At 49.3% G+C, this 13,172-nt stretch overlaps 1 protein-coding gene across 2 annotated transcripts in view; it reads right to left on the reverse strand.

Annotated features, from left to right (window-relative positions):
• Positions 1–13,172, reverse strand: part of LOC146631387 (equilibrative nucleoside transporter 1-like) — a 46,722-nt gene that overhangs the window by 3,859 nt on the left and 29,691 nt on the right. For both annotated transcript variants that reach the window (XM_085355356.1, XM_085355355.1), the window contains exon 12: positions 4,093–4,292. In XM_085355356.1, coding sequence (XP_085211482.1) covers positions 4,093–4,292 — 200 coding nt within the window. The remainder of the gene's footprint in view (positions 1–4,092; positions 4,293–13,172) is intronic.

The raw sequence follows: 13,172 nt of genomic DNA on the forward strand, positions 1-13,172 counted from the left end.
CTTCCGTGGAAGGCTTCCACACTGTTCGGGCGGACAGGGACAGCATCGCTAGCGGTAAGCGTAAAGGAGGTGGGCTTGCTGTTTTAGTTAACAACCAGTGGTGTAACCCTGCCAACATAACAATCAAAGAAAGGATTTGTTGCCCGGACACTGAACTGTGTGCTGTTGGACTCAGGCCGTATTATTTACCCAGGGAATTCTCTCACGTCATCTTGGTGGCTGTTTATGTTCCCCCCTCTGCTAACCCCACAGCTGCATGTGACACTATCCACTCTGCCATAGCTCGGCTACAGACTCAGCACCCGAGTGCCTTTATTGTGATCTCGGGTGACTTCAACCATGTATCACTGGACAATACACTACCAACATTCAAACAATATGTGGACTGTCCCACCAGGGGAGAGAAAACTTTAGACTTACTGTATGCTAACGTCAAGGATGCATACAGCTCCTCCTCCCTCCCCCCACTTGGTAGGTCAGATCATAACCTGATTCACCTCACCCCCCGCTATGTGCCAATTGTGAGGAGGGAACCTGTGACCACCAGGACTGTTAGGAGGTGGTCAGAGGAGGCAATAGCGGAACTACAGGGCTGTTTCGAGGTGACCGACTGGGAAACACTCTGTGAGCCTCACGCCGAGGACATCAATGGGCTTACTGAGTGTATCACAGACTACATAACTTTCTGCACCGACTCCATTGTTCCAGCTCAGACTGTTCATTGTTACCCAAATAACAAGCCGTGGGTGACTAAGGACATCAAAGCCCTCCTCAACAACAAGAAGAGGGCTTTCAGAGGGGGCAACAAAGAGGAGGTGAGGAAGGTCCAGGTGTTACTAAAGGACAAGATCAGAGAGGCTAAGGACAATTACAGGAGGAAGCTGGAGTGGAAACTCCAGCAGAACAGCATGAGAGAGGTGTGGAGGGGCATGAAGACCATCACTGGATTCAGGCCAACCAACAGCAGGGGAGCTGAGGGAGGTGAGAATAGAGCCGACGAGTTGAATCTGTTTTTCAATAGATTCGACACCACAGTGTCTGCTCCCACCCCCACAACCTCACCTGCAGTCAGCCTGGAATCCAGAGCCACACCACTGTGCCAGCCTCTCTCTTCACATGTTGCCTCCTGTGAGATTCCTGACACCCCTCCCCCACCCATCACCTTCACTCAATACCAGGTTGAGATGCAAATGAGGAGACTTCACTCAGGCAAGTCTGCTGGACCAGACGGAGTGAGTCCCCTCGTCCTCAAGGCCTGTGCCCCCCAGCTGTGTGGAGTCTTTCATAAACTGTTTATGCTGAGTCTGAGTCTGCAGAGGGTCCCGGTGATGTGGAAGACATCATGCCTCGTCCCTGTACCAAAGACGCCTCGTCCCAGTGGCCCCCAGGATTACAGGCCCGTGGCACTGACCTCCCACATCATGAAGACCCTGGAAAGGCTCATCCTGGACCAGCTGCGACCCATAGTAAGACCACATCTGGATCCCCTTCAGTTCGCTTATCAGCCTCGTCTCGGAACTGAGGACGCCATCATCTACCTGCTCAATCGTGTCTACACCCATCTGGACCAGCCGGCGAGCACTGTGAGGGTCATGTTTTTTGACTTTTCCAGTGCTTTCAACACCATCAGGCCGACCCTCCTGGGTGATAAGTTAGCAGCGATGCAGGTGGATGCTTCTCTGGTGTCCTGGATTGTTGATTACCTGACAGGAAGACCACAATATGTACGTCTCCCACAGTGTGTGTCTGACAAGGTGATTAGCAACACAGGGGCACCACAGGGGACTGTCCTCTCCCCCTTCCTCTTCACCCTCTACACCACAGACTTCAGCCACTGCACAGAGACCTGCCATCTTCAGAAGTTTTCTGATGACTCTGCGGTGGTTGGATGCATCAGCAGGGATGATGAGACAGAGTCCCGGGCTGTGGTCGACTCCTTTGTCACGTGGTGTGAGCAGAATCATCTGCAGCTCAACGTGGCAAAGACCAAGGAACTGATCGTGGACTTCAGGAAGACCAGGAAACACTTGACCCCTGTTTCAATCCAGGGGGTCAGTGTTGACATTGTGGAGGACTATAAATACCTTGGAGTACACATTGACAATAAACTGGACTGGGCTAAAAACACCACAGCACTTTACAGGAAGGGCCAGAGTCGTCTCTATTTTTTGAGGCGACTGAGGTCCTTCAACATCTGCCAGAAAATGCTGAGGATTTTCTATGAGTCTGTGGTGGCCAGTGCGATCCTCTATGCTGTTGCATGCTGGGGGAGCAGGCTGAGGGTCGCAGATGCCAACAGACTTAATAAACTGATCCGTAAGGCCAGCAATGTTGTGGGGATGGAGCTGGACTCCCTCAAGGTGGTGTCGGAGAGGCGGATGCTGTCCAAGATAAAGACAATGTTGGATAACACCTCCCACCCACTCCATGACATGTTGGTCAGTCACAGGAGCTCGTTCAGTGAGAGACTGAGATTACCGAAAAGCACCACTGAACGACACAGGAAATCATTCCTGCCTGTGGCCATCTCCCTGTACAACGCATCCACTTAACACACTGTTTGCTGCTACAACTACACATGTTTCTTTTCCAAATATTTATTTATAAGTGACTTATGTATGTATGTATATATATGTATATATTGTACTATTCTTAGTTAGCGTATTGTCTGTCTTGTCTTAATGTTGGTTTAAAATGGAGCACTGTAACAAAAAATAATTTCCCCCAGGGATCAATAAAGTATTCTGATTCTGATTCTGATTCTGATTTAATTATAACTTAAAAAAGAAGTTTGTTAGACTATAAATGTTGAAATATAACTTAAGTTTACTATAAAAATATCAATAAGCAGTAAAAAGATTAATTTAGGAACGTTTTTGGTTCAGATTTTGGTTTTGAAGAGAAACAAAGGTGCAGGCAGGCACTCTGTACTGCAGTTAACTTTAAAATCAGCTGTTGTTGATTATGGGACATTTTACGAGGATACAGTGTGGAGGGGAAAACTTTTTTTGAATAGCCAGGGAGTAAAATGTACCATTTATAGTCTGTAATGGATGAAGGATGGCAAAGGAACCTTACAAGACCAGCCGGTGTTCAGATTCGGATAATCTCTGTGAACATGTGAACTTTATAAAATTGTTTTAGAAGCTCCAATAATAAATTCTGAGAGAGGACAAAGGAGCATTTACACTCTGCAGCAGGCACATATACACATGTATACGTGTATGAAGTACAGAGAACAACGCTGTTCTGGGAGGTGCTGAATAATAAGTGACTGCTGAGATGAAAACAGCTCTCTGGAAAGCTTTTAATGCTTCTCTCATCATTCTGTTGCCCCTCCATCTTTGTTTCATCTGGCCAAAAATCTGCTTCAAAGCTGTGTGGGCTCTGTTGTAGGTGTAGTCTGACCTTCCTGTTTCTGAACGTATCCAGTAATTTGCACCTTGTTATAAACACTCCATAAATGCATGAACTGTTAATGTATGCTATGCTATGTCTTCTGATCATACTGCCTAAGGGAAGCATGTTTAACCACCGAGGACCTGGCGTCTACATATTTGGAAATCCCATTTTGAGTTGTCTAGATCAAAATACTAGATTTTGCTCTACAAGGGCCTGATATCCTCTGCTCAGAAACTACATCAGGTAAAAAGATAATTCTTTGTTTTTATATTCATCAGGTTGCAATCAGCCCAAATAGCAAAGAGAAATTAAGAATGCATGCCATTAATGAGTTCGGGTCTTAGGAGGATAATGTAAACAGAATTGGTCCTAGCACTGAACCCTGTGGAACTCCATAATTAACCTCAGTGTGTGAAGAGGACTCTCCATTTACATGCACAAACTGGAGTCTATTAGATAGATATGATACAAACCACTGCAGCACAGTACCTGTAATACCTACAGCGTGCTCTAATTGCTCTAATAGGATATTATGGTCATAAAGCACTGGACCACTCTTGCTGCTAGTGGGTGCACAGGAAGCTGTGTTGGACTCAACTGTAATATACTTAATACTTAAAATGAGCTCCACAGAGAAAATCAAGGCTAACATTAACATGATGGGGTGTTTGCTGTGTGCAGGTTTCTTACCTTGGACCATAACACATGCAGAGGCTTGCCAGGTACCCGTTACTGAAGGCAAAGAGGATCATGAAGAGGATAAAGAAGCAGTCGTGATAGAAAACGACTGGCAGGTGGGCACGAGGGTGAACATTGCACAGCATGAAGAGAGGGATGAAGACCAGGCGACACCCGATGGATGCAGGAAGTATCACACTGTCTTTTCCTGGCTGGAAAAAAAAGAATACTATCAGCTCACGTCTTTCAGTTTAACTGGAATATATAGCACCATCTACAACAAAGTGCTTTATGATAAACTGAATACTCTCATTAAAGACTGGTACCAATAATGACATTATTTGAATATAGACTGGAATCATAAAGTAAAAAGGGAAGACTTGAAAATGGTAACACATGACTTTGAGTTTCAACGGGTTAACAAAGGACCAACTATGTAAATATGGGCAGTGTCACGGTTTGCAGGGGCAAGCCGTGTGGAATATATATAGGACCAAAAGGCGGCAGCTCTGGTGCAGGTGAGTGTTTATTAACAACAAAAATGCAAACAACAAAGGCGCTAGGAACATGAAACTGAAACCTAAACTGGGTAAACTAACAACACAAACCAAGAATGACGGTGCAGGGAGGTCCGGGGAAATACATACAGGGAGACCGAGGGGAAACAACACAGACGAACCAGCAACTACTATGACAGAAGACACAACTTAAATACACTCAGAGAACACAGGGAGATTACATACAGGTGGGAACACAGCTGGGAGTAATTAACATGACGAGACTAGGGAGGCAAACTGAAAACACTCACATAAGACACAGACCTTCACAATAAAACAGGAACTTACACAAGAAAGGACACAAACTAAGAAACGCGGACTAGATACAGGAACACACGGGCAGAACAGAGTAAACACTAACCAGAGGAAGAACAGAACCAAAATCGCGAAGAGAAAACACAAAACGCTGGGTCAAAAGGACCCAGGATCATGACAGTACCCCCCCCTCAAAGGCTGGCTCCAGACAGCCCAACAAGAAACAAAACAGCCAGAAAAAACAGAAAACAACCCGACCAGGGCGGGCGGCGGGGGACCCAGGAAGGAGGGCTCGAAGCAAAACAAAACCGGAGCACCAGAAGGCCAAAAGACAAAAACAAAAAACGAGCCCAAAACCAAAAGAAACGAAGCACACCAAAACACAGGAAAAAAAAAAAAAAACAGAGTCCAAAACAGAAGAGTTCAGGGGGCCGACAGCACAGGAGTCCAAAACAGTTCGGGGGGCCGACCGTGCGGACGGCAACGGCGGCGACGTGGATACAGTTCGGGAGGCCGGCCGTGCGGACGGCAACGGCGGCGACGTGGATACAGTTCGGGAGGCCGGCCGTGCGGACGGCAACGGTGGCCACTCAGGCGATGGCGGTCCGGGGGCCGGCCGTGCGGAAGGCAACGGCGGCCACTCAGGCGATGGTGGTCCGGGGGCCGGTCGTGCGGGAGGCAGCGGCGGCCACTCAGGCGATGGCGGTCCGGGGGCCGGCCGTGCGGAAGGCAGCGGCGGCCACTCAGGCGACGGCGGTCCGGGGGCCGGCCGTGCGGAAGGCAGCGGCGGCCACTCAGGCGACGGCGATCAGGGGGCTGGCCGCGCGGAAGGCAGCGGCGGCGCCCAAGTGTCAGGCGCACCGGCCGAGGCTTGGAGGGCACAGGACCAGGCGACGCTGAAGCAGAGGCAGGACCAGGCGTAACAGAAGCACAGGCTGGACCAGGCGTAACAGAAGCACAGGCAGAGGCAGCTGGACCAGGCGTAACGGAAGCACAGGCAGAGGCAGCTGGACCAGGCGTAACGGAAGCACAGGCAGAGGCAGCTGGACCAGGCGTAGCGGAAGCACAGGCGGATGCAGCTGGACCAGGCGTGGATGAAGACTCTGATGAGGCCGGACCAGACGAGGATGAAGACTCTGATGAGGCCGGACCAGACGAGGATGAAGACTCTGATGAAGCTGGACCAGGCGACGCCGAAGCGGCCGCAGGTGGCGGCTGGACAGGCTCCTCGGGCCCTCCAGCGGAGACAGGAGGTTGAACGGGCCCCTCGGACCCTCCAGCCGACGAGGCATGAGGCTGGTGTGGTTCTTCGGAACCACCAGCTGACGAGGAAGGCTGCTGGACGGGCTCCTCGGGCCCCCCAGCAGAAACAGGAGACAAAGGCCGGAGCGGTCCCTTGGACCCTCCAGTGGAAACAGGAAACAAAGACCGGAGCGGTCCATCGGACCCTCCAGCGGAGACACGAGACGAAGGCTGGAGCGGTCCCTCGGATCCTCCAGCGGAGACACGAGACGAAGGCTGGACGGGCCCCTTGGACCCTCCAGCAGAAGCCATCACAAAGCCCGCAGGCATGGAGCCCACTGGCAGACATGAAGGAAATGGGTGCTGTGCTGAGCACTGGCCCTGCTCAGACAGCACTGACACGGGGCACTTCCCAGGTGGCTGCTTAAACTCCAGGGGTCCAGAATCAGCTGAGGACTGGGACCTAGCCTCTGGGGAAGCCCTGGAGCGGCAAACAGTGCCAATGGCGGCTGAACCAGGAAAAGCACCTTGAGGTGAAATTAAACTTTCTCCCTGCACGGAGTGAATGAGTGAAGCCGATGATACTGGAGCCAGAGCTACTGGGGCCTGCGCTACAGGCGGCACTGGAGCTACTGGGGCCTGCGCTACAGGCGGCACTGGAGCTACTGGGGCCTGCGCTACAGGCGGCACTGGAGCTACTGGGGCCTGCGCTACAGGCGGCACAGGAGACTGAACTGAGGGCGGCACAGGAGACTGAACTGAGGGCGGCACAGGAGACTGAACTGAGGGCGGCACAGGAGACTGAGCTGAGGGTGGCACAGGAGACTGAGCTGAGGGTGGCACTGGAGACTGAGCTGAGGGTGGCACTGGAGACTGAGCTGAGGGTGGCACTGGAGACTGAGCTGAGGGTGGCACTGGAGACGGAGGAGCTAATTGGGCTGAGAGTGGCTGCGCGGGAGCTAACTGGGCTGAGAGTGGCTGCGGGGGGAGGTGATATGCTGTTCACAAAGTCATCTGCCGCACAGAACATCGCCCCTGAATGAACAGTCATACAGTCCGCAAATGGAAAACAGTCCTCACTCACCACAGCCGGCGAATTAGAAGTCCGAACGTCCAGCTGTGGGGTGGCGCGCTTGCGGCGCGATCGGCGTCTCCTCCCCGCAGACGGCTCCGACGGGCCGGGCAAGATCACATCCGGCGAGTCGGGCAGCGAGGCAGGAGTGGCTGAGAGAAGGTGCGGTGTGAGCCGGAGAAAAGCCTGCATGGTCGGAGGAAGCGAGTCCAATAGCCATGGCAGGCCGGAAAAGAGCCGTTGCAGCCGGTCTTCTGCTGCGCGGCGAAGCTCTTCCGGGGGATGTTCCAGCCATAGGCTGAGAAGGATCTCCACATTGTATGTGATGTCGTCCTGGAGCTCCTCGGACGGATTTACTGCCGCTGGGTCCATGGTGGCTGGTTCGTTCTGTCACGGTTTGCAGGGGCAAGCCGTGTGGAATATATATAGGACCAAAAGGCGGCAGCTCTGGTGCAGGTGAGTGTTTATTAACAACAAAAATGCAAACAACAAAGGCGCTAGGAACATGAAACTGAAACCTAAACTGGGTAAACTAACAACACAAACCAAGAATGACGGTGCAGGGAGGTCCGGGGAAATACATACAGGGAGACCGAGGGGAAACAACACAGACGAACCAGCAACTACTATGACAGAAGACACAACTTAAATACACTCAGAGAACACAGGGAGCTTACATACAGGTGGGAACACAGCTGGGAGTAATTAACATGACGAGACTAGGGAGGCAAACTGAAAACACTCACATAAGACACAGACCTTCACAATAAAACAGGAACTTACACAAGAAAGGACACAAACTAAGAAACGCGGACTAGATACAGGAACACACAGGCAGAACAGAGTAAACACTAACCAGAGGAAGAACAGAACCAAAATCGCGAAGAGAAAACACAAAACGCTGGGTCAAAAGGACCCAGGATCATGACAGGCAGAGACTGTTCTGAGGTCAGGGAAACATGTAACAAGCACAACATGACAGGTGTTTGTTTATTACACTGAGAAATAATGTGGTAACTGATGTTATTAGCAAAGGAAACACTAAAGAAATGTAGCATCATTTAAAGATCTTAATAAGGAATTCCAATGTAACTGATCATCACATGTTATATATGTGAGCAAATCTGATTAAAGAATCAAGTATAGTGGAAACAAGATTTAATAGCTATTTTACTGATTCTGTTAAAGCTTTGACTTTTAACTGTTTTGTCACGGCTGGCGGAGTGAGCCGTGTGGTGTGGAGGAAAGGGAGGACCCAAAATTCAGCAGTGACTGATGATACGAGTGATGTTTATTTACAAAGTGACAATGGCAGAAACAGGCAGTGAGGCATGACAAAACAACTGAAGAAACCTAAACTGGGAGAACTAAATGACAAACCTGAGACCATACAAAAGGGGTGCGGGGCAGAGAGACGCAGAGACAGGAACACCATAGAACGCAGACGAGCCGACAATGAACACAGACCGACACCCACTAAATATACACACACAAGGTAATCAGGTAATCACACACAGGAGGGAAGAACAGCTGAACCTAATACACATGATGACTGGAGGACACAAGCTGAACACAATGACAACAGACACAGACCTTCAAAATAGAATAGGAAATCCAGAACATGAGCCTTCAAAGTAAAGCAGGAACACACAGACTGATTTACAACACAACACGGGGACATGAACAGAGCACCAAGGACAGACACAGGTAGGGCTGAATACACACACCAAACTACAGGTTCAACCCTAAACCAATACAAAATCAGAATAAACACAAAGCACAAAAATGAACTTCAAGGAAACACAAAACGCTGGGCCAAAATGACCCAGGACCATGACATGTTTAGGCTCAAACTATTCTGTTACTCCTCCTCTTGGCTCTCGGAGGAGTTGGATGCGTCTTCCACCCTCTCCCTCCCTTAGCTTCCCTTCTATGCTTCTATGTCCTTGTCTCGTCTCGTCTGACTTTAAATCTGAGAGAGCATCTCATTCTTGCTCTTGTTCTCTAAACGAATGTTTCCCAGATTTCATCTGGGAAACATTCGTTTAGAGGAGCTCATGGCTCTTAAAAGAGAGATACACCTGGAGACCAGTGATGGACATTAGAATGACTGAAAAATCGATGCAGTTTGTTCTCCCTAGACCACATACTAACATCTCTCATGCGGCTATACCCCCACCCCCGACGGCACCAACTGCTTGAAGGTTGACGCCAAGAGGAACAACAATATTCTTCCAAGAGACACGAGAATGAACAGACTCTCTGCCCTATTCCTCAAGGTCACCTGCGTAGGCTGCGCACTGTTGATCTTTGCCTAACAGGCGAAAGGACACTTTCTCAGGCTGAACTCAGGACACACATCCCGACATGCACACATGCACACTGATACTGATACGCACTCACCACCCTCCCTCCCTTCCCCCCGATCCAACGCCTCCTCCCATACTTACTTCCCACCCGATGGAGACAGCGGCTCTGAGGCGGGATGAGGTTGCAGCGTCCATGACCCACTGTGTACATTGTGTACTATTATTACTGGTATTAAAATGGCAGAATCTCCCAAGTCAGTAAAAGTTAAAAGGTCATTTAAAACCCTAACCCTAAGCATAGGTTCCACCACAGCATGTTTGAAGTCAGCAGGGACACACCCAGACTGAAGACTGCTATTGACAGCAAACACATACCCACAGATGTCAAAAACATCTTTCAGTAAACGAGATGGAACAATATCCAGAGTACATCTGTGGGTTTCAGGTGGTTGACTGCTTCACTCAGTAATGAAAAGGACACAGGTGTCAGGTTTCCTGCGTCATTGACCCAGTGTTCTCAGTTTTGTCATGTTCAGTTTATTTTGCCACATGTTGTTCTCACTTCCTGTTTTTCCTGTCAGCTCGTCTCATGTGTCGTTAGCCAGATTATGTTCAGCTGTGTACCCACCGGTCTCTCATTAGCATCCTCATCAGTCTGTGTATTTAAGTCTTCTGTTTCCACTCGTTCACCGTCGTGTCATTGATGTTGTCGCTGTTAGGTTGTTGTATGTTCAGTTCCTTCAGCCAGCCAGCCAGCCATTTCCTGCTTCAGTTCTGTTCGTTCATTTCGGTCAGCAATAAACACCAGCCTTCACCTACCAGTGAGTCCAGCGTTTGGGTCCTAGTGATGTGCGATACCACTGATTTCCTTTCTGATCCGATTCCAAGTATTCAGGGTGGTATCGACGATACTGATCCGATACCGATACTTTGTACAAAAACTTACTTTATTTATTGTATCTCAAAATATAGCGTCATCATGATTACAGGACATCATATTACTTGTTCTTATCACTTAATAATGCAGAATTCATCATATAGAAATAAAGAATCTGAAGTTGTGCCTATTTGAACATGTTGCCTGCCTGCAGCACTAAAGGATTCAGTGAGAGACGTCTGTCTCGCCCTAGCAGCACCTGTCCCTGTCCTCCTCTTCAGTTCGCCTCAACATAAGCTCGTCATATTCTGTGATCTGATTTACTGTGAGGTGTTTCACGAGGTTAGTGGTGTTGCCACAACACCTCACTGTCTTTCCACATGTATTGCAAACCACATCTCGGCTGTTTGTGGAGGTAAAATACATCTGCACATAACTCCAATTACACTCAGCCATTGTTGTGAGTGCGCACGCCAGGGGCTGGACACAGTTATACAGCTGTATTTTGCACATGACTATGAAAGGCAGAAGAGGAAGTAATTCCTTCCAATGTTGACAATCCGAATGATATAGTTTCTTTCCACTGTGTTCCTGTTAATGATAAACTACAAATTTACCCTAAATTACTAAACTATTTTAAATCAAATCAAATCAAATCACTTTTATTGTCACATCACATGTGCAGGTACATTGGTACAGCACATGTGAGTGAAATTCTTGTGTGCAAGCTTCACAAGCAACAGAGTTGTGCAAAAATACAATAATGTAAAACAAGAAAAATATTAGAATGGCTAAATCTGAGACTAATAAATATATGTACAATATATAATAGTATATAAATTTTAACCAAGATGGCGCCGCGTATGGATGCCCTGGTGCTTCAGTGCGTTACTTTTGTCTTGTTTTTGTGCATTTCTTCTGTGTCTGGGCACTCCTCTGGATACTCGTACACCAGAGAAGAGCTCCTTAACTGCAGGACTACAACGCCTGTGGATTTATTTCCAATATTTGTCGCATCTGCGGCAGATTTACTGCTGACTCTGATCAGGAAAGTGAGACGTCGAAAGAGAGGGAAGCGAGCCGGCGCACTCGTGCGTTTGAGGAGACGCGGACTGCGAACTGCTCTTCCTGGGATCTTCCTTTCTAATGTACGCTCACTCTGGAATAAGATAGACGAACTGGCCCTGATGAGAAGCATGAACAGAGACTTTGCCTCCTCCTGTGTCTTATGTTTTACGGAGTCGTGGCTCAGTGAGGACATCCCGGACTGCGCGCTCAAGCTGGAGGGCTTTCATCTGCTGCGCGCGGACCGGCAGGCCGCTCTCTCCGGTAAAACCAAAGGTGGAGGTGTCTGCTTCTACATCAATAGTGGCTGGTGCACAGATGTAACAGTGATTGCTCAGCACTGCTCTCCCTCTCTGGAATATCTTTTTATTCACTGCAAACCGTTTTATTCTCCGCGGGAGTTTGCTTCATTCATCCTGGCCGCTGTTTACATCCCGCCAGACGCAGATGCGCAGGCAGCTCAGTGCGCACTCGCAGAGCAGATACTGCACATGGAGCGGACATTCCCGGACTCTCTCATCATTGCTCTTGGGGACTTTAACAAAGCCAATCTGAGCCATGAGCTTCCGAAATACAAGCAGTGTATTAAATGCCCGACCAGAGAGGAGAGGACATTGGACCACTGCTACAGCACGATCAGCGGGGCCTATCGCGCGGTGCCGCGCGCTTCACTCGGACTTTCTGACCACGTCATGATCCACCTGATCCCCACGTACAGACAGAGGCTGAAGCTCTCCAAACCTGTCGTGAGGACCAAAAAACTGTGGAGCAACGAGGCTGTGGAGGAGCTTCGCACGTGTTTGGAGACCACAGACTGGGACACAATGAAGGCTGCTTCTAACAGCTTGGATGAGTTTACGGACACTGTCACCTCCTATATCCACTTCTGTGAGGACAGCATTGTGCCATCATGCACCAGGGTGAGTTATAACAATGACAAACCCTGGTTTACTCCTAAACTCAAAAAGCTGTGGCTGGAAAAGAGAAAGGCGTTCAGAAGCGGAGACAGGGACTGCTACAGAGAGGCCAAGTACAGGTTCACTAAAGAAGTGGACATTGCCAAACATCAGCACTCTGAGAAGATGCAGCAGCAGATCTCAGAGAATGACTCGGCCTCTGTGTGGAAAGGTTTTAGGAATATTACAAACTACAAGCCTAAAACCCCCCACTCCACTGATGACTTGCTCTTAGCCAACACCCTTAACGACTTCTACTGCCGTTTTGACGAGCCATCAGGCAGCCTTCACACCTCCAACGACCCCAACAATAGAGGCACTTTGGACACTCATTCCCCCACCTCTCCCCCCTCCATAGAGCCATCACCACCTTCAAACTGTTCACCTGCAACACCCCCCTCCTCACCCCACACAAAAGAGGATTTCACACCACCTCCTCCGACCACAACTCTTCATATTCATGAAGCAGATGTGAGGAAGCAGTTTAAGAACCTGAATGCTCGGAAAGCTCCCGGCCCAGACGGTGTGTCTCCTGCCACCCTCAGACACTGTGCAAACGAGCTGGCCCCAGTGTTTTCTGGCATATTCAACTCCTCACTGCAGGCATGTCATGTGCCTGCCTGCTTCAAGTCCTCTACCATAATCCCTGTCCCCAAGAAACCTAGGATCACTGGACTAAATGACTACAGACCCGTGGCTCTGACATCTGTGGTCATGAAGTCATTTGAGCGCCTAGCTCTCTCCCATCTCAAGACCCTC

The sequence above is a fragment of the Diplotaxodon limnothrissa genome, linkage group LG6 (genome assembly GCF_057381915.1).
Source record: "Diplotaxodon limnothrissa isolate DT_005_m linkage group LG6, D_limnothrissa_male_GT1.1, whole genome shotgun sequence".
Classification (NCBI taxonomy): Eukaryota; Metazoa; Chordata; class Actinopteri; order Cichliformes; family Cichlidae; genus Diplotaxodon; species Diplotaxodon limnothrissa.